The sequence below is a fragment of the Berghia stephanieae genome, chromosome 6 (genome assembly GCF_034508935.2).
Source record: "Berghia stephanieae isolate SIO BIC M18660-M18661 chromosome 6, UCSD_Bste_1.3, whole genome shotgun sequence".
In the NCBI taxonomy this organism is placed as follows: domain Eukaryota; kingdom Metazoa; phylum Mollusca; class Gastropoda; order Nudibranchia; family Aeolidiidae; genus Berghia; species Berghia stephanieae.
The window spans coordinates 45,625,900-45,648,296 of record NC_088365.1 but is presented as its reverse complement, the minus strand read 5'-3'; the positions used below and the strand labels follow the sequence as shown (position 1 = coordinate 45,648,296).

Sequence of the window (22,397 nt, the reverse complement as noted above, 5' to 3'; positions counted from 1 at the left end):
TTATCACAGAAACAAAAAAATCATTTTCAGGGGCAAACCTGCCGACTTGAAAATTTCAAAATCAGTAACCCAACATAAAATTCATCATTAATAAATGGTGAAATTCTAGTAATACTAAACTAAAACACAGCGACTATGTGGTCTTGTGGCTCAAAGTGCTTTACAAAGGGTCCCTGACCAACAAAACAAGTAACATGTAGAACAAGACATGACGCCTGATAGGCAATATTACAATTTTTTCCAACACAAGACTATGCTGTTAACAGCCAGGTACTCATTTTACACATTTTGCGCACAACACATTTTCCTCATACTGTCTAAGATGGAATTATAATTCAAAGGTCCCCTTGGACTAAGGCAGTGTTGCCTATCTCAGGAAATTGCACATGCCTAAGGCTGAAAATCTTATTCCATTGATTAAATGTAATAAATAACAATATGAAATTGAATGTAAGCTTCAATTTAATACACGAAAACAGATAAAAAGGACGTTTTGGGTTTCCCCTTTATCAACAAAACAGGATGAATGAAACACTACAGACGAATGAGATAATGTGGTAGTGGTGTTGTTAAGATGAATAAACAAAAAACATTAATGGGCATGAAATAGTAAGCTCTTTTGTAAGGAAGCACAAATTAAAATAGAACAATAGATATTTATAAAAGGTGCGCAATTAATTAAGTCAAAAGAGGGGAGGCCACTACCACATTATCTCATTCGTCTGTAGTGTTTCATTCATCCTGTTTTGTTAATAAAGGGGAAATCCGAAAAGTCCATTTTAACTGTTTTTGTATATTAAATTGAAGTTTACATTCAATTTCACATTGCTATTTATTTCTTCGAGCTTCAAGCAGCAACATTTACATTGATTAAATGTAAGCTGTTTCATCATTAGATTTTTATTTTTAGTTATAAAGCACTGAAAAAATGCCATGGATATTCCTTATATTAAAAAAAAAAACCAAAAAACTGTCCCAAGTGACAAAAAAGTTTTTTGGTATTCTGCTCTGAAGAAATTGAGTACTCACCTCATGTATGCTTCAGAGTGCATGAGCCTCTGTGAATTAGGGGGAAGCGAGACAAACACTGGCGAGGGAGGGCACGGTTGTGGTACGGGAGGATGACCTAGGGAGAAGGAAGATGAAATGAAAAGGAATAGATGAGTTGTCATTGAAGTCATAGTTATACTGGGAAGATAGTGCTAATTTCTTCGTATTTTTTATTTTGCACTGAAGTCTATTCCTTCTAATCCATTGACTGTTCCTCTCTCTTAAATTTTCACAAATATATAGGCACTAAAACTAAAATAAAGCAGGAAATGTGTAGGTAGAGAGAGAGAGTACGATGAAGAGAGAGAGGAGGGATGGAGAGAGAAACAACTTTTAGTCTTTCAGATACTTTTTAATTAATTATGAAGACGCAAGTTATTTAGTATTAAAAGTAGAATGCAAAACCCTGAAAATGAAGAGGTTGCTAAATAAAGGCCCCACTGCTATTTTCTATACAAATAGATCTCTTTTATTTTAAAGTGCAGCTTAAATATGGAAAAAAAAAAAAAAAAGAGTCCTTTCCTAAGAAAACACAAAACAAAACAAACTAGATGTTTCTCCCAGGATTCAAAATGGCCACCTTAAAGGCGAATTAATAGCAGGTGCACCATCGACTCATTTATTATTCCAAAGCTTTCGATTCAGTACAGCACGATACGCTATTCAAAATCTTAGAAAAGATCGGTATAGACAGTAAGGACCTTCGACTTGTGAAAAACTTATATAGGAATCAAACAGCATGTGTTAAACTGGATAATGAAACATCGGACTTCTTTAACATCGAGAAGGGAGTAAGACAAGGCTGCGTCTTATCACCGGACCTATTTAACATATATAGTGAAATAATATTCAAAGAAATTGAAGATATGAAAGACGTCGTCGTTGGAGGGCAGAATATGAATAGCATAAGATACGCAGACGATGGTACTCTGATGGCCTACTCTCCAGAACATGTGCAGAAAATTTTAGATATACTGGTGTGCAAAAGTGAAGAGATGGGCCTAGAACAAATATTAAGAAAACCGAATGCATGGTGGTCTCAAAGAATGACAACAACATGACCTTCCACTTGTCAAGCAAAGGAGAGACCATCAAACAAGTAAAGAAATTTAAATATTTAGGCACTATCATCACCCATGACGCACGTGACATAGAGGATATAAAACAAAGAATAGCAATAGCAAAAAACGTGTTCCATAAAATGCGACCAGTTGTGTCAAACAACAACCTAAACTTGAAGACCAGAATGAAAGTAGTAGAAACATATGTCATAAGTACCCTTTTATACGGTTGTGAAACGTGGACGCTTGACAAAGAATGTACGAGGAGGTTAGAGGCATTTGAGATGTGGGTATATATAAGAATGTTGAGGGTATCATGGACAGACAGGTGTACGAACGAGGAAGTGTTGGAGAAGGTGAGAAAGGGAAGAATATTGATCGATAACATCAGAAAGAGGCAGTTACGGTTTCTGGGACATGTGTGGAGAAGAGACGGAATAGAAAAGTTGGTAAAATCTGGGATGATCGAAGGAAAGAGAGCTAGAGGAAGACAAAGAATGACTTATCTAAATAACCTAAGAATGGCCAAATGTGACTGTAAAGTAACACAGATTTCATGCGCACCGCAGAGGATCGTGAATCGTGGAGACAGTTGACCGGCAACGTGCTCAAGAGAGCAAGCCACGATGGATGATGACCATCGACTCCTCTGTCCACTAAATATACAATGCAAAGTTAAAATCAAATTAACTAGATAGCTTTTTGTTGATCAAAATTAAGTTCTTGGCTACACATCTTTTAATAATGTTGCCTTATATAAATACATTACATTCCCTAGAATTTCATTTTTTTAAATTTTGGATTGTTCTGTTGTTATTTTTTTCTACCATTTAATATATACTTTGTCATCATAAAACGTATTTTACAAATAAGTGGCAATGAATGACAAAGTGTCTGCCATTCATTCACAAAATAGAAAATGTAAAGTAAAGTAAGTAAATTGATCTCTTATATAGCGCAATATCCACTAATAGTGCTCAAATGTATTTCAATATCTATTTCAACAAATGGTAAAAGCTTTCAATAATTGAAAAATCAGTTGGTGAGGATATCATCATTTAAAAACAATGTTTAATAAAACAATAAAGATTTTGAATCAGTTATATTATATATGAAACAGTTCAAAATTACAATAACGAGCAATAATAATTCCATGATGCTAATTAACATCAAAGGACAAAATAGTAGACGCCACTTCAATGCAACAACCATCAAACAAATAAATATCACCACAAAACAATCAACTTTTTAAAAACAAGGTATAATTTAAAATTTTTAAAAATTAATAAAATTCCCACAAAAATCTTTGTTAATATCAAATCAAATTTCAAAGTACATGAATAAAAATAAAAAGTAAAAAGGAGTCGTTTGTAAATTATAAACAACAGCATTCATCATCTTTCTCTTTGCGCATAAAGGTATGTGTGAACATGCATATATGTATGAATGGGTTTGGGTGTGTGTATGTGTGTGTGTGTGTGTTAGAGAGAGAGAGAGAGAGAGAGAGAGAGAGAGAGAGAGAGAGAGAGAAATACAGAGAGAGAGAGAGAGAGAGAGAGAGAGTGAGTCTGTGAATTCAATCTCTATGTGAGATGTATTACTCGTAATTTATACATTACTTTATACATAGAATTTCATATAGCTTGTCAATGAGTACTACAAAATACAGAATAATTCAGTGAAGTTCTACAATGTACCTAAGCAGCAGCCTCTGATCATTGCACTGCTTTGAAAAATAGACACTGGGGCCTGTCACACACACCCAACTTGTACAGTCTAAATGTGAGGGTGGTCTTGTGGTATGACGCTCGTGAGTCACGCTTTGAGCGGCTCATTGAGTCCTTGGAAAAGGCTCTTTACTCACATTTCTTACAATACTCAGGTTTAAAATGAGGACCTGGCCATTAATTAACAGCATTATCTTTGTGAAAATAAAAAAAGAATTGCAATATCGCCAACCAGTATATAACAGGGTTGCCAATTCAGGAGGCAAAAATTTACTGAACTTTTATGCAAACACATTGAGTGACCCCTTTCCAGTAAAAAAAAAATGATGTACTTAATTTTTCCTCATTTAGCAGGTGATTGGAAAATATACTGAAGGTTTACAACATACTGAATTCCGTACAAATACGAAAAATTGGCAACCTTGATATATTGAAATATGAGAAATCATACTGACTGACAAGTCTGGTATTGAGTGGCACAGAGTATTTCCTTGTGATGTGCATTCTGACATGTGGAAGGTCACACATTATACACACCTGCTAGTGCTACGAAAAATTTGTAAAATTACGAATTTTTGTCTCCAGCTAGAGAACTGCATTCGTCTCTTTAACTCAATAAATCTCATTGAAAAGGAGAGTTTGGTTACCTAGAAACTGTATTTAGGACTGTGGAGCATATTTTGATTATGCCGAGGGCAAATAATAGATTTGTAATGCTATTCATAGTGTCTTTTTCATTTTTTTTCCCCTTGGAAACTACGAATTTTCTGACATTTCAAGTAGGCAGCTCTGTATTGTATTGTATGTAAAATCTAAACAAAACACTCACCAGGAGGCGTGGCAGCCATTGGGTAGGCAGGATGACCCATATGGAAAGGGGACATGGGGTGTTGGGGCATGGGGGGTGGGGGGTGCGGTACTACTGACGGGGATACAGGGACAAAATGAGGGGATGGGGGGTGCATTCAGAAACACATGAAATTGTGATATATATAAATATATAAAACAGCCAAACAACAGCATGTTTCATGCAAAAAACAAACAAAAAATGTCTGACAAATGAATCATAAACACAATGGGCGAATATGAGGAGTGCTTTTTGCTCTGCAGTCGAAAAAAAAATTTTTTTTTTTTTTTAAATCTTTAAAAAATTTCAGAATCATTCTTTTCAATCAAAATAGAAATAGACCATCTATATAATTTTGGTTTTCAATTTTCCTTTCTTTTTTTTTTTTTATTTAAATGGGTAGGGGATAAAAAAAAAAAAGAAAAAAGAAAAAGCTTCCCCTCAAATAAATACTAAGTGTGAAATGTAAATAATAAACAACAATAACTAAACTAAATAATAGGATGGGATAGGAAATAAGAATATCAAAGAAATTACATTCTACAACTAAAGCAATTGATAGGGACATATCAAAAGCCTAGAGGAGGAGGAGGGGGGGGGGGGCAATGAAAGGGGAGAGAGAGAGAGAGAGAGAGAGAGAGAGAGAGAGAGAGAGAGAGAGAGAGAGAGAGAGAGAGAGAGAGCGAGCGAGAAGAAGAGAGAGGAGGGACAAGAGAAGAGAGAGAGAGAGAGAGAGAGAGAGAGAGAGAGAGAGAGAGAGAGAGAGAGAGAGAGAGAGAGAGAGAGAGAGAGAGAGAGAGAGAAAGGAATATTTATTATACTCATAACCAATGATTTCACCCTCCATCTAAATTTAAATGTATAAAATAAGTTCATGCTATGTAAGGCATATTAAAAACAGCTTTTTTATATACAGCGATAACTAAATTCAGGTATAAGGTCCTTATTGCGGACAGAAGAATCTCAACATAATATTTTCATCCATTTTCTAAAATCCATATAAAAATATAAAAAATCTGAATCTGATTTTTTTCTTTTTAAAAAATCAACATTTTTACACCTGAAAATTAAATTCAAAATTAATTTATAAAGCATAAAATTCAAATAAAACTCGACCATGCAACTCAAAACAAAAATTGAAATAATGACATACAGAACAGTGCTTGCTAATAATACAAAACAAAAGTGGGATCACATGCTATTCGACAACAAACAATATTTTGCTGTTTTAAAATATGACAAACAGTGCAAAGTAAAAGCAGCAGGCATGGATATCAATTGACAACAGAGCAATGTCCATGGTGGAAGTGGAGCAAAATATTACAACAGTCTTGGACAAATTGCATCTCTGTGATAACTATTTTCTTTTATACTTTTTGGACTAATGAAAACATCTTAAAAATAAACGCCTAGGCATGTCCAGTTATCCTCACCACACTCACAGTCGCGATTATCTTTGATGTACGGAATTGAGACTTAATGACAAGACAAAATGTAAAGTACTAAATTCTTTCCAATTTATTCAATTTATGTAATTTCAATTCTTTTGCCTCTTTTTCCCAAATATAAATACACTTTGTTTCTTAAAAATCTTCAAGAAAAGATATAGAGAAAGTTAAACAATGTTCACTGACAATGTCTTCAAAACCATTTGCATTTGATCAACAAGAAACACATAGAAGAGAGATCTAACATCTAGAGAGCTGGGACAAGCACTGCAACAATAATTATTCCAATCCAACCAGAAAAAAACAACAAAAAAAAACAATATCAAACCAACAGATATACAAAACTTGATTCCTTACCCCCGTTCTCTGACCAGGGACTCTGAGAGCGAATCGACTCATTCATGGCTCGATCTGCCTCTTGTTGTTTTGCTGCCATTTCCTCTGCTATCCTCTTGGCCTTTTCCTCAAACACGTCACGCTCTGGCTTTGTCAGAGCTCTCCACTAAGAATTTTTTTTAAAAACCAAAAAAAAAACAATTAGTCACATTTTATGTACATCATCATCAGTTTCCAGATTGACAGACCAGCAATGCTGTCTGGACAAGAAAAGATAATGTGAGAAATGACTGAAGGTTGACTAAAGTGAAGAATGTATCAATAAAGATGAGAGAAGATAGATTGAAATGGTTCGGACATGTTAAGAGACGAGAGAGGGTGTATGTGGGAAAGAAAGTATTGGATATACAATTAGCGGGAAAGAGGAAAAAGGGATGCCCAAAGACTAGATGGTTGGATAGGGTAAAGGACGAAAAGAAAGATGCTATGAATAGAGATACATGGAGATGTGGTATCCATTATGACAACCCTGCAAAATGTGGGATAAGTTGAAAGAAGAAGATCATTTGCCATATTAAAAAAAAATAATTGATGAAATAAGCTTAGTAGTAGTTATGATAGTAGTCCTTTGGAGCTTAAAATTCCTTTTTCTAATTTTCCCTTTCCATTGAAATTCTTTAAAATAAACCTCTTCTATCCCATTTCTTCGTACCTTTGTGCCAACAATCTTGCTAATGTCACCAAAGGAACAGCTTGGGTTGTCTTGGACGATCTGCTTTCGAATTTCTCCAGCAAAGACGATGTATCCGCTTGGCTGTCTTCTTGGATTTATTGATTTCTGTTGGAAGGAAAAGAAGAAATGATATTATTTCATAGTGACAGAGATCCTCGTGTGATTCCATAAGAGAAAGAAAGTCTCATGGTTTCTATTCAATTGGATAAGAATATTTGCCTTTATCGTCAAAACACTGGATCAAGTTGGATTTTGCTGCATTATGTGCGGCTATGTGGTCTAGTGGTATGGCACTCGCTTTCGGATCGGCAGGTCCTGGGTTCGAGCCTTGCTTGGTGCATAGTTGAGTCCTTGGAGACGGCTCTTTACTCACATTCTCTCACCGTACTCAGATTGCTGTTGGTGGCCAGGCATCCCTTGGAAAGTGCTTTGAGTACATTTAGTGGATATTGCACTGTATAAAAAGCTGGAAAAAAAAGCTAATTTTTGCAGCTTTATATGTGCAAATTTCAGTGCAATGTGAGACCCTTCCCCCCCCCCCTCTCTCTCTCTCTCTCTCTCTCTCTCTCTCTCTCTCTCTCTCTCTCTCTCTCTCTCTCTCTCTCTCTCTCTCTCTCTCTCACACACATACACACAATGTGTGGATTGGTTTTACTGATTTTAAATAGAGCTAAACCACTGATCTATTTTGAAAACGACGAACATACAATAACAACATAATGACTTTTCTATAAATTGGATTTTTAAAATTCAATGCTAAAAATCCATATAAAAAATCTTTTAGACTGTTTCCAAATGATTATGAAAATCCTCCAAAAATAAAATCAGGAGAGGTGATTTTTGTTGATTTCATTCAGCTTTTTATTTTTCTCACTTAATAAATCATTGTATTGAAAAGCTGTAAAACGTTGGTTAAAGTCTGTCAGTAAAACTGAATAGAAAATGAATTGAATCGATAAAAGAAAACCAAAGAAGTGGTAGCAGGAAATAAATCTGCCATAATAATGAAATTCATTACGCTTAGCTTATCAGTAAAGCAATCTACCAATCCATCGGGAAAAATGAATTAATTGTCGATGAGCGTATAGGACCTTGTAAAATACTTTGTATTCAAAGATTGGTTTATATCAATAGAAGAATATCCAAAGGTCTTTTTTATATATTATTCTTAAAAATGATTGCAATGATCATTTTGCATCAACCTTTAAAATTTTTTTACACAGTTCAAATCGTAAATGAACCTGAGAGAGAGAGTGAAGTTACAAGGCCCCTGGATGATTTGGCTATGTTTGAACAAATACCTTTTTGTTGGATCTTGTTGGAGCAGGGCTTGGCGATGATTCATTCGGCATTGACATCCCATCATTGCTGGCCTCTGGCTCCATGTCCTGGGACTCCTCCGTGTCAACAAAAATACTGGGCTCTGCTTTCATTAGGAGTGGGGAAGGCTCCTGGTGGATCAATGAAAAAATAGGTAAAACATTGTGAGTATCACATCTGTAATGGGTCATCGAAGATTTTATTACAGTGCTCTAAGCGCTTCAAGCTATTTATATCCTCTGGTGAATAACGATGAATGGATTATTGTTAGAATGGATGAATGGATAGACAATTGGACAGGTGAATCTAAAGAAAAGATGTCAAAAAATAATAATAGAAATAATAATAATAATAATGATGATGATGATGATGATGATGATGATGATGATGATGATGATGATGATGATGATGATAATAATAAAATAATAATAATAATTAATAATAATAATAATAATAATAATAATAATAATAATAATAATAATAATAATAATAATAATAATAATAATAATAATAATAATAGTAATAATAAATGGCAGGAAGATCTCTGACCTACGATATGCAGACGACACGGCGCTATTGTCGACAACATCAACAGGTCTCAACAAACTAGTAAAATCGGTAAAAAAACATAGTGAAGACAAAGACCTATTATTAAACGCAAAGAAAACGAAAATAATGAGCACAGATAAAAGCAGCACTGCTCAGGTCGAAATAGAAGGAGAACAACTGGAAAATGTTACAAATTTCATTTACCTTGGAGCACAAATAGAAGCCAATGGATTATCGGCACCAGATATCAGGAGAAGACTTGCAATTGCAAGCAACAAACTAAACAAAATGATGGCAATCTGGAAGAGCGAGGAAGTCAGACTGAAAATGAAGATCCTAACATCCTGTATTTTTCCTACTGCAATATATGGATGCGAGACATGGTCCATAACCAAAGAATCAGAAAAGAGAATAACCGCCTTCGAAATGAAATGCTATAGAAAAATTTTACACATCCCGTGGACAAACAAAGAAAGCAATGCAAACATCATGAAAACACTAGGACTAAAAAAGTCCCTGCTAATGAGTAAGATAAAAAAGCTGAAACTCAATTACTTTGGGCACCTGAAAAGACACGACACACTAGAGAGAGATGTACTGGAGGGCATGGCGGAGGGCAAAAGAGGCAGAGGAAGACCACAAAGAAGATGGCAACAGGATATACAGGAATGGCTCAACAACGGCGTGACGGAATGTGGCAGATGGGCACAAGACAGAGACTTCTTCCGAAGGACTGTGTGGGAGGCTACGTCCAAGTGATATGCCACAGAGAGAGAGAGTAATAATAATAATGACAATAATAATAACAACAATAAATAAATTTAATTAGAAAATAACTCTTTTACATGTTGTCTTCTCTCAATTTTATTAATCTCATTTGTGAATCTGTGATGATCGTTGGGGTAATTTTGGTTTAAATACATTAGCATCCAATTGTTACCTTCTCTAGAGCAATCTGTTTCCTGAAGAAATAAATCTCATCATCAACAACTTTGGGGGATAAGGTGTATTTCTGAAATTATAAAAAAAAAAAACCACAAAAAAAAATCAAAGAAATTCATTTTTAATAGTTACTGCTTTCTTTTTCTGTTTTCTCTCTACTATATAAAAAAAAGCTTCTCCTTCTTCTCGTATGCCTTTATATCTAGGGTCCTGTATTGAAGATGGAGGTACAAACAGCACATAATTCCACTACATATATATCCTAAAACAACTTGAAGCTATATTTGAGTAATATGTAAGATTTGTCTATTTTCTTCATAAAGAAAGGACAATATTCTACTCTTTTGCAACGAATGAAAACAGTGAGAAAAGGAAGAAAACATGAGATAATGCTCCATTTTGCATATTTTTATGAAACTACAAAAGTGAAAAATTTGGGAGCATGAGGTGTATGATTGCACAAAAGCCTGGTTTTCATATTTGACATGAATATGGTCTGCTAAATGGTTTCTCTCAAAAGTCTTTATAAATTGATGATATATAACTCTTATATCTAGAGTTTAAGACAGAAAGTATAACAAAGGCCATTTACCTCCTCTTCAAAAGTATATTATAAGAATGTAATTTATGATATCAGATATTTACCATTTATCATTTATTTATGATGATGATAACAAAAAAATGATGATGATGACAATAATGAAGATGATTGTAATGATGATGATGATGACGATGATGAAGATGATTATAATGATGTTTATAGCAATAATGACATTGATGATGATGATGATGATGATGATGATGGCGATGATGATGATCGGGGATGCCAATTCAGCAGGCAAAAATTTATTGATCTTACTCAAAACACATATACCGACCCCTTTCTGAGTGGTGAACTCCAGTAAAAAGACATTATGCACTTACTTTTTCCCGTTTAGCAGGTGATTGGAAAATATACCACGGTTTATAACATACTGAATTCCGTAAATATACGGAATATTGGCAACTTTGGATGATGAAGGTGCTCGATGATGATGGTGGTATGTAAGCAAGCCGAAAAACAGAAACTCTTTCATGAATCTCATAAGATGCCCGGGTTTTCGGACAAGCAAAGCCAGCCTAAAATCCAAATGTGACCAAATACCTTAAAACTGATGTGGTTTCTCTCACCACTTATTCCATTACTCACTTTGAGTAGCTTTTGACGTTTAACTGACTTATCTGTGTCGTGATATTTACATTCTGTGATGTACACCAAGTCTTCAGCAATCTCTGTGGGTCTACCTAAAATTTAAAAGAAGGAGTATTAGATTGCATAAAGTATATCCTACTAAAAAAGAAAATTTTAAATAAATAAATAAAAAATAAAGTCGTTTTTGATGGAATCCAAACTCATCAAATCATCAGCTTTGCCATAATCAACGAACATAAAACCTTTGTTTATTTTGGTGAAAAATACAAATGAATTTCACAAAATGTTTTTTCTTTTCCAATCTCAATGGCAAGATTTGAAGAATCATTTACTTCAATCACTGACATCAAAAAATGTATTATATTTAATAAATACATAATGGTTCAATTTAGGAACAAATACATCTTGATTTTAAAAATCCAACTACAATTTTTCCAATAATATTTCAAATAATCCAATCTTTACATATTTTTAAAATATTCCAATGCAAATTTGAAAATTAAATAACACTAAGAATAATGACTCACTACAGCAATAGTCTTTGATATGCAGCACACAACATTTGCCAACGATGTTCTTGATGAGGGCACAGTCCTCCAGGGGAGCCTGGAACACTTCATGTTTGTAGAACATTCTGGTAGGAGGATGCTCAATTTCTGATGGTCTCAAAAATCCTGTGTAATGGAAGAAGGCCTCTCCTCTGGAAAAAAAATTAAATAAATAAAAAAAAGATTATTTTTCATTTACAGGCAAATGATAAATATTTCTATAAGTAGTATTGGAGCGAAAGAAACATCTGGTAGTTTGAATTTGAAAATGTAAAAAACAATTCACATATTATCATCTTTACTTGTTTGGGCCGTTTTTGTTGTTTTTTTGTTGTTTTTTTTTTCTTGGGGGGGGGGGGGGGGGGGGGGGGGTTGGATCAACTTAAATTCTAAACAACTTCACTTCAGGAGCTGAATCTTTTGTGGATTTATACATAAAAAAAATAAAATAAATAAATAAATAATACTTTAGTAGTGCACTCTGCTTGTAAATTAATGCTCATAGCCAAAACGCCACATTGAGCATAAACGCTTTTACCTTCCATGCGCAAGTACCAAAATTCATAGAAATTCTTAGTTAAGTCAATGGAACACTTGAACGATTTGCTCTTGGAAGAGAATTAAATAAATATTATTCCTGTATTAATAATAAGTAAGGCTATAGTAAACAATAAAAAAGTAGTCCTCTAGAGCCATTGGCCCAAGGAGCTGGATGTATCCCGGTTTCTATAGCATGAAAGGGACAATAGCAATTGCTTGCTATCCTTTAGATAGGATGCTAGTCTATTGCAAAGTACTTTCCACCAAATCTAACAAGACTCGGCTACCCTGCTGGGTGGACAGCGGGTCAGAAAAAATCTTGACTGCACCCAGCCTTGGTCCCTTTGAGTGTGAAGGGAGTGCTCTACCAACTGAAGGCCATACTACTGCCTTTATATTTGAAAAATTATCTCTAGAAGATCTTTATAAACAGATCGTTGTTTCACTTTTACATATTGCACTGGAAAAAAAATTCTACCAATGGCTGTACTATCACACTTTGGAAAAACATGTGTTTAAAATTTTGACCAGGAAACTCGTCCTTCAAATATCAATCAATTGAAATGACCCTCATCTTGGCAAAAACTCTCAGACCTGGGACTTTGCAAACTACCAGGTTTGAGGGTTGTTAACGAGTTGAGGGTCAGTTGAATCGATAAATATTTGAAGTACAAGGTTTCTGGCCAAAAATTTTAATACGTTTTTCTACATTACAGCAGTGTAGTGAATGGCCAAGGTGTTAACATAGTGCTAAATTTTCTCGATAGGAAAACGAATGGCTAACTACATATCGATGACTCCAGTCGCAAACTGTTCACAAATAAAATTGATTAGGTTACTACTAATTTTAGGCCAAGATCAGTCTTCAACATCACGTCTATAAATATTGGTAAAAACAATCCATTGAAAATGCTTTGTTTTAGCACGAGTCAAAAGCCTTCATCATGATTGGACCACTATTGTGCCTGTAGTTTTTTAAAATCTCCTGCATAGTCGAGTTTTTACAGTCTGAACAGTTTGGGACTCAGGTCATCAATATGCACACAAATTCACTCAAATCCTCTTTTCATTTATTTTTACCAACAATACTCTTTGTATTTTCATATGCCATAATCACAGCTTGCTCTCTACTTGACAATTTTCACTCATGACAAAGACTATCATTATTTACTCACAAGTTGTCGGTCCACATTTTATCAATGCGTGCGATGATTGGCTGACCACTTGGATTATTGATGAACACACCGTCACCTGATGAATAAAGATAAACTTGTCAATTCCTCAGGAGAAAGTTCAATGATTAATTGATGTCTTAGCCTTTCATTAGGAAGTTTCAAAATATCTCATTCTCACGATTATCATTTCTTTTTCTCCGTGTTTCAAAAAATCTAAAGATCAGAGGGGCAGAATCTATCTTTGAGACAACACAAGTAAATCAAAAACATGTTTCACAAATGCTTATTTAATCATCAAGAAAAAGAAATTTAGATCTTAATGCATTGAATGCTAGAAAGAAAAACAGTGCAGCGCTGCAAATTGAGCTAGGATCAGGTGACTTGCTCAAGGTCACAAAGCACAGCGGCAGGTGATCGAACCCAGTACCTTTCAGGTAGGAAGCAAAGGCCGTACCACTGAGCCACGCTGCCCCATTAGGTGATTAGGGGATATGTCCAATTAGGACCTAGTGGAAAAAACTTGCGATAGACCAGTTGCCAAAGAAACAATGAAAAAGACCTGAAAATTCCACCCGACTTGGACATGCTACAAATATTCTTACGATTATCATTTTTTTAAAATTATGCTCTTGCGCCACAACATCATAAAATATCTCCGCTTAGGCATTCTATGAAGGAATATTGATAATACATCAAACCCGATGTCTGATGTCAACAGGAATCACCCATGTTGTCTAAAAGAGCAAATTGGGGGTTAATAATCTTGCCCAAGGAAAAAAAAAGGAAGTGCCTGAAGCAGGGCTCAAACCCGGGACAGTGCAATGCTTGGCCACTTGGCCACTTCGCCCCCCTGAAGATATTTTTTTTAATTAGCAAAACTTCAAAATGGACAGAGATAAAACAAAACTAGCACATTCTCACCAAGTTTGTAACAGTCATTAGCTGTGCACAGCTGGTCGTAGTAAGTATTTCCATCATCTGTCTCTGTTTCTGATGGAACAGACTGTGAGGGAATAGTGGTGGTGGTGGTGATGAGATGGGGAAGGGGGAATGGGGTGATGAAACAATCTATAATAAGTGCAATTTACAATATATCCAATTTTTAAAAAGTGAAAATTCCCTTATCTTGCCTCTAGAAGTATGAAAATTGTTGTATACATAGTCAATCTTATTGAAAATAGAGTTTCGATGAAAAATCTTTAAAATTCGTCTCATATTTATAATTATTGCATGGTTTCTGACAACAAAAATGCAATCATCATACAACAGAAATAAGCTGTTATCCAGGTAAAATTCTTGCCTGCTCTGATAATCATTGACCATGACGTGACCTGAAGAGGCGTGTGCTAGCAACTCTGCTGTAGGTATACTAAGTCATCAGGCTTAGTTGCCGTGTGGTCACGGATGCTTTGTAAAGCGCATTGAGCACGTTCAGTAGATATTGCGCTATATAAATGCTTACGTTTAATAATGAGGACTTTGTTGATTTGTCAAGTTATGACTAATTAAACTGACACATATACTAGACCAGAATAGAGAAAAAAAACACTCTTACCACTCTAAGCCTGTCAATGACAGTATCACTCTCATCTAGAGTATTTTCATTGGTCTCCTTGACAGCAAAGACAGATGCTACACGAATCGGTGCCAGAGGGATATCACGGGGAATGTAGTTGTAGTTGTCGGAATCTTGGGGTTGCCAGATCTGATTGTTGGAAAATAATTTTAAAAGGAAACAATGGAAATGGGATTTAAGTTAGTGTTGAAAAAAAAAGTGACAAGTAGATGGTAAAAATAATCATAATTCTTTTTGTCTTTGATTCTCTCTCTCAAATTCGAAAAGCCTTTGTTTAATAAAATCTTAATCTCATTTTAATCCAAACTCTATTTGTCGTCTTTAACTTAATCTCTATGTGTATTAGATGCTTTATATTTACTACTGACAAGCCATAACACAAACCTCTTCATCAAAGCCTGATTTAAAAACCAATGTCTAACAAAAATTTTAATACTGGCATCTTTAGACCCCACATCTGTTGGACAGCTTCATAACTTGTTCATTACAACAGGCTATAATGAAGATTGAGTGGTGAATAGAATGAAACATAACTTATCTTTATTCCATACTCTGAGAGAAAGACAAAATAAAAAAAAACAAAAAAAAAACCCACAGGCATACACAAAACATAGGGGAAAAAAATTCAAATAAACACCTTAATCTTCTTGAAGCTTCTCTGCCTGACACTGTACCTCGACTCACAAACATAAACATCGTCATTTGGAATGCCCTGAAAGGGGAAAAATAGAGATAAATGTATGGTAAAATTGTGATGAAGAATAATAAAATATGTGGGGGATTCCTTTACCCCCAACTGTTCACTTTGTAGTATATAAGATGAGGGTCATTTTATTTGATTGATATTTGAAAAAGGAATGTTCTGACTAAAATTTTAAATACAAGTTTTTCAGGAGTACAGCGCATTGTGAGGCATTATTTTTCATATAAATAACATACGTGTATGGCTTCATGTAAATAAATATCAGAATAAATACATTACAATGGTTTCAATTACCACTGAAATACTAACTCCAAGGCTCTGCAATCTTTCAATCTCAAAAAAACATACAAGCACCTGAATCCATGATGTTTATTCTGAATCAAAGAAATTTTCAAAATGAAAGAAGTTCACTCACCTCAGGCTTGAACTTGAAATAGTTTTTGACAAACATGACACAACACCGACCCAAAATATCAGACATCAGATGGCCATTGCAAGTATCACTTCTAAAAACTTCCTGTAAATACAAACAAAATACATTTTATTACATGCGAAATGATTGTCATAAAACTACACGAATGCCAAAAATTGAGTGGAATAAAACCTGAATTCGAAATTCAAACACTTAATAAAACTGGAGAAAAAATGTGTAAAATACAGAGGAAAAGACAATCTGGTAAACGTTTAGACATACAGCTATAAAGTCCATAAAGAGGAGAAAATGATACATAATAAATGTTTTGACCATTGCTAGAGTCATGTTACTATCTATTTCAGATCTTAAAATGAAGTATTCAAATCTTTCAATATATCTGATTTTTCCCAAGAATGTTGAGGACAGATGGTACATCATGTCCCTATTTTATACAAAGACTTTAAATCAATTAATCAAATTTTTAATTTGTCTAACCTTTTCCAAGAACCTTCTCGTTGCCAGATGGTACGTCTCATTTGGTCGATAGAACCAGTTGCCCTTGATTGTTTTCTGTCCATTTTCATCAGTTCCAAAGGATTCAATCACCATGATGTGAGGCTGAGGGGCATCTCTGATTGATTGAGACATTACAGGTCAAATCATTGGCAATGTTTTTAGAGGGGCAAAATTAAAAGAATCAAGGAGACATTGACTATCCTATTTTTACTTTCAAAAAATGTAAATATTAAATTATTAATTTATTTGTTTTGCAATCTTTTCAATTTTTAATTTATAGTGACAGTTTTGACTGTTTTACAGTGTTGAAATTGTTCATATTATAGGGCGCAGCTCTGGTTATGGAGCTACTCCTTTTTCATATATACATCCTATTTCCATTGTATTTTTATCTTATTATGTAAATTATAACACGTCTGTACAAAAAATTTCCTTTTTGGGATGCAATAAAGTATTATTATTATTATTATTATTATTATTATTATTATTATTACTATCCCACATAAAAATGCTTTGATGTTTTTGTTTTTAAGGGTTTTACAGCGCTTGCAACACATTAAGGTCATATCAGTGCCAGTAAAAAGGAAGAAAATGAGATAAAAGTTCTAGAATTACAATCAAGGTACCCAAGAAAAGGTAAGACAAAAGGGAATTGGTTCAAATAGGAAACAGATGTAGATTCCAAGAGCACACTATCTAGTACCTGGTTTGAGATCACCTAAAAGTCTCATCCAGACACAAGCACAGGTCCCCACTAAGAGGAATACACTCAAATGTTTACAAAACATATATACTATGTAAACAAAATATAATACAGTGCATGACAGAGAGATAATTAACAAGGAAAAAAAAATCATTTCTCAAAACTAACTACCCTTCGACTAAAGCTAAGACTTTTCAACTCAAACGTGAAGTCTGTCCTACTGTATGGATGTGAAACTTGGAACGCATCACATGCATGTATAAAGAGGGTACAGATTTTTGTAAACAGGTGCATGCGTAAGCTACTCATAATAAAATGTATGTATAGAATAAAAAATGAAGAAGTATGGAAAAGAACACAGCAGAAACCAGTGGGAGAGGAAATAAGAAGACGATGGAGGTGGATTGGACACACGCTTAGAAAGAATGACTCCACTATAACAAAGAAAGTATTGGACTGGAACCCTCAGGGCAGAAGATCAAGGGGAAGGCCACGAGGAACATGGAGAAGAATTAAAGAAGCTGATATACAGAGAAGTGGTAAGACCTGGAATGAGATCAAAAAGTTAGCTCGGGATAGAGAAGGATGGAAACTGTTTGTCTGTGGCCTATACCCTGACCCAGGGTGAAAAAGGCAATGATGATGAACTATACATTTGACTGTCTCCCTCTCAGCCAGGGCTAAAGTTAAAACCAGGTATCTCATTCCAAGTCAAGGACAGAAAGCAAGTAAGTACCTCACTGCCCACCTTGACAAAAGTTACTTAGATGCCATTTTAAAAAATTATACCAGACCTCATGAAATTAAAGAATGTTCATTTTTTAAAGATTATAAGGGTTGACATTTTTAAAAACTCTGATATTGTGTACTGAAACAAAAAATGGCTTGGATATTTTCTTTTTTTAAAAGTGAGATAAAGTGAATTTATAAGTCTTAAAAAATTAAAAGGATATACCTTTCATCTTTTAAACCAACAACAACAAACATGATAATTATTCCGGCACGAATAATCTGTGTTTGCTTATTTGTTATTACTTGATTTGCTTTTAATTAACAAATTAATTCTTCAACAAATGTCTCATTTGATTAGACATAGTAATTTCAAATTTAACACCAAAACTTACCTAGCGTGGATATAAACAAAATCCCCTTTGGTGTAGGTCTGATCCTTGAACGTACATTCATCTTCCCCATTGTTGGAATCCTGTGCAAATACAAAACAATGAGACAATTGATAATCCAGAACAGGAATCAAGAAACGATGAATAAGGAAGAAATAAATTAGAATAAGAGAAAGTCACAAACCTGAGACAATGGGAGACTTCACAAGTCCCAGGTCTGAGAGTTTTTGCCAGGATAAAAAATTAAATAAAATTCCCTTTATTCATCCCATACGGGAAATTTGTCTTTAGGGTCTATTCCGAGGGAAGACTGGAATAACCCAGGTGTCAGCTGCAGTGCAGCGCCGCAAATTGAGCTAGGGCGAGATGACTTGCTCACGGCCACACAGGGCAGCGGCAGGTGATCGAACTCGGTACCTTTCGGGTACGAAGCAAAGGCCGTACCGCTGAGCCATGCTGCGCCTCAGATGAGGGTCATTTAAATTGATCGATAATTGAAGGAAAGGTTATCTGGTCAAATTTTTTAATACAAAATTTTCCAGAGTACAGCCGTTAACAGGTTAAATATCAAGGAGATAAGAACAAAGCTCATGTTTACAAGATGGAGAATAATCATTAAACAAAAAAATTAATTAAGACTTGCCTCTCCAGTCTTGTCCTCTAACATTTTCTTCTTCTCCTCATCCTCCTGCTGTTTCTCTAAGGCCTGTTTCTCCTTCTGCTCCTTATCTAGTGCTTGGGACAAGTGGCGTTCTGTGTAGCTGAGAGCTGGGGTCAAAAGCAATTCTCCATTCTTGCACAGTTCATCTCTTGTTTTGATAAAAAATTTCTGCATCTCAATTGCATCTTCATACAGCTGTAAAAGAATTAAATAAAATCATATAAAAAATAATAAATTTATTATCTAAAATCCCCCCAAAAATATTCTTTGAAATGGGTGTAAAGGGTTCATTTTACTTTTAATGCATGATATTAAAAAAACAATTGCAGCAAATCTTTCATTAAAAAAAAAATATTAAAAAGATCTGAAAAAGTGTGTATAAGACAGTGCCAAGTCAAAGCAGAGAGATAAATACAAGAAATGAATTATCCCAAAAAATTAGCTTGATCCGATTATCACCTCTCTCCTAACAAAGCAAACCCTATCAAATGAAGAAAATGGCCAAGAACCAGGTACACTGGAAGAGCATTGTTCATGTTGCCGTCCGATATATTATATCTCTGCCAGGACCAAGTGGAACAAGTCGAGTAAAAGTAACTCTTATGATATCATTCTCACATTGCTTGGATTTCTTTGCATTCCATCAAGGAATCCTTTGTGTCCTTACCTGCGAGTCACTTCGACTCATCTTCCTTGCCCTCTCAAAAACTTTAAACATATCCTCCTGGAATCTATCCACACGGCGATAGCGACGCTGATGGTCAAAAAAAGAAAGAAAGGATATTGAAAACAATATTTAATTACTTCATATATATAAATATCTAAGGGTTATAGGGTTATTATGAGAGTTATTTATATCTTTTATAATCATTATGTCTCCTCTGAGTATCTTTTAAAGGTAGAGAGGGGATGGTGGAAAGATTGTGTGAAAAGAAAATGTACATTAGCACTAAATCAAATTAGTCAATTTTAATCAATTTGAATAAAAAATAATCTTAATGAAACAAATTTAAAAAGGAGATGAATTGAGTAGTACTTAAGTAAATGGAATTGAAATTTTAAACAATAATTTTTGGTTGTCTACATTATACATACAAGTCAATGAAGACACAGCCTGAATGTAGAAAATACTTCATGTAATAAATTATAAAAAAATGATTTGCTTTTATTTGTTTTGTTTTTTTTTTTTTTGTTTTTTTTAATGAAAAGATTTTAAATGTAAAATTTTTGAAAATGATTTTACAAAGAAAACAACATGTCCACCAACAAACTCACTTTGTCTAGGTTTTTCTTGATCTGATCAAAGGTCAAGAGAGGTCTGTGCGGAAAAAAAATATAAATAAATAAATAAATGAAATACAATATTTTTAAATTGTTAAAGGGAAAATAAAAACCACCCTCTTCAAATAATTCATTAAGAGTTTTAAAAATCACTGACTCAAAGCAAGAGAGAAGTGAGACAGTTCCTGCAACATTGTGATTTTGTGCATCCTTTCTGTTCAAATCTTCATCACAATCATTGAAACTTTTGATTCAAAAAATAAATTCTCTAATGTAGAGAGTTTAAAATAAATAGGATCATCAATACAAATATGACTCATTACAATGTCTGCCGCTATGGCATGTCATGTTAATTTCTCTATAATGAAATAAACAAATCAATGGCTAATCTATTAAATTCTAGAATTGAAGAAAGCACTTACTCTGTGACTTCTCCATTCGTCTGCTGCTGACTTTTATCCTCAGCAAGTTCAGCAAATGAGTCGTTGTAACAACGTCCTTCCTCGTCCTGAAATCATGTTGTAAATCAGTCAACAAATGTATGAAAAACAAGCACTGATTTTGACAAAAGTGGAGACCCTCATAGCGGCCAACTTTTCAAAGAGCTAAAACAGGACGTCCTAACAAGTACTACCATCAAAAACCAAAACGGCAGTATGTTTGGAAATATTGTCTATTTGTCTGTTCCTTGCTTTAATTTGCTGGTCAAAAAAATCATAGTCTTGGGACATGAGGGTCATTTCCATACATATAAACAGTCCAATGTAGCATCTAACGCTGCTCCACTGCTTGTTTTATTTTTCAAATTTTCTTCCGGATTGCCAAATCCAAACAGTCCCGATATTATTATTAGTTTAAAATTAAACGGTACAGAGTCTGTGCTTGAACCACCCAAAAAAATGTTAAATAGTAGAGAAAAAGTAAGTAAACTTTGTTAGCTTCCATTTCTTGTCAGGGTTGATAGAAATTCTCGGGAATCCACTTCTAAAAGTCAGCCTACAACTCAGAATTTCCAGCAAAAAGACAGTTTCTCATCTACATGATGCAATTTTAAATCCTGTCTCTCTGCTCTTCTAAGTTCTGCATTATTTTTGTTTCCAAGCACTGTCACTTACTCTTGATAATTGTCTTATTAACAACAAAAACTAAAAAAACTGTATCTTTATTATCTTAATAACATAAAAATAATTAACAGCTGAACACGCCCCGTCTTCAAAAGAAAAATAAATCCTAAAATTCAATGTAACCTACATCTCAATGCAGGATTACAACGGGATGAACTAATTGCTGGAAATTGGATTTATAGCCATCAATATGAAACTTGATGATTAATATTTATTCAGTGTGATGGAGATTAAATACAAATTCGTATGTTGTAAAAAAAAAAAACCCAAAAAAACGTATTTCTGATAATTCCAATTCAAAATTTAATTTTCTACGACTTACCTATCCCCACATAATACTGCTCTGAGGCATTCATACATATCTTTTTTTTTAAAGGCAAAAAAACTACAAATCCATCTTAAAAATTGAATGAAAAATTGTTATCCTAACCCTGCAATGGCTGTGTCATCTCACCTCATAATTATAGGTGGCGATAAAAAGATTCTTCATGAGTTCCTGCACCAGAGCCTTGACATCTGGCACCTCGTTCATGCAGTCAGAGGTCAGATCCACTTTCTTCTGGAAACACACTCTTTGAAGGGTCAGAGCATCCTAAAGGAAATACATCAAAGAATAATAAGTAATTTTACTTTTCACATACAAGTGGAATTTAGGGCTAAAAATGACAAGTCACACACGAAAAAAAGGAATTTTTTTTTTTTTGCCATGATGCTGGAGGGCGAGTGCACTTTTTATGATCAACTATCAACCAATTTGGATATCATATACAACAAATTGTGTGCATTGTGCAATATACAATATTGCCAAATCATGAGGCAAAAATTTACT

At 34.3% G+C, this 22,397-nt stretch overlaps 1 protein-coding gene across 7 annotated transcripts in view; it reads right to left on the bottom strand.

The window, feature by feature from the left end:
- The window catches only part of LOC144975115 (protein polybromo-1-like), a 45,983-nt gene that overhangs the window by 5,116 nt on the left and 18,470 nt on the right, over positions 1–22,397 (bottom strand). For 2 of the 7 annotated variants that reach the window (XM_078918860.1, XM_078918861.1), the window contains exons 18-37: positions 22,023–22,160; positions 20,867–20,952; positions 20,439–20,481; positions 19,831–19,917; positions 19,146–19,358; positions 18,506–18,585; positions 16,658–16,793; positions 16,163–16,264; positions 15,682–15,756; positions 15,024–15,173; positions 14,390–14,471; positions 13,469–13,544; positions 11,733–11,905; positions 11,158–11,297; positions 10,012–10,083; positions 8,504–8,653; positions 7,182–7,307; positions 6,491–6,635; positions 4,668–4,760; positions 1,030–1,126 (exon numbers count right to left, since the gene is read on the bottom strand). In XM_078918860.1, the coding sequence (XP_078774986.1) occupies positions 1,030–1,126; positions 4,668–4,760; positions 6,491–6,635; positions 7,182–7,307; positions 8,504–8,653; positions 10,012–10,083; positions 11,158–11,297; positions 11,733–11,905; positions 13,469–13,544; positions 14,390–14,471; positions 15,024–15,173; positions 15,682–15,756; positions 16,163–16,264; positions 16,658–16,793; positions 18,506–18,585; positions 19,146–19,358; positions 19,831–19,917; positions 20,439–20,481; positions 20,867–20,952; positions 22,023–22,160 (2,264 nt within the window). The remainder of the gene's footprint in view (positions 1–1,029; positions 1,127–4,667; positions 4,761–6,490; positions 6,636–7,181; positions 7,308–8,503; positions 8,654–10,011; positions 10,084–11,157; positions 11,298–11,732; positions 11,906–13,468; positions 13,545–14,389; positions 14,472–15,023; positions 15,174–15,681; positions 15,757–16,162; positions 16,265–16,657; positions 16,794–18,505; positions 18,586–19,145; positions 19,359–19,830; positions 19,918–20,438; positions 20,482–20,866; positions 20,953–22,022; positions 22,161–22,397) is intronic. The other 5 variants (XM_078918862.1, XM_078918863.1, XM_078918864.1 and 2 more) reach the window with 5 other exon arrangements.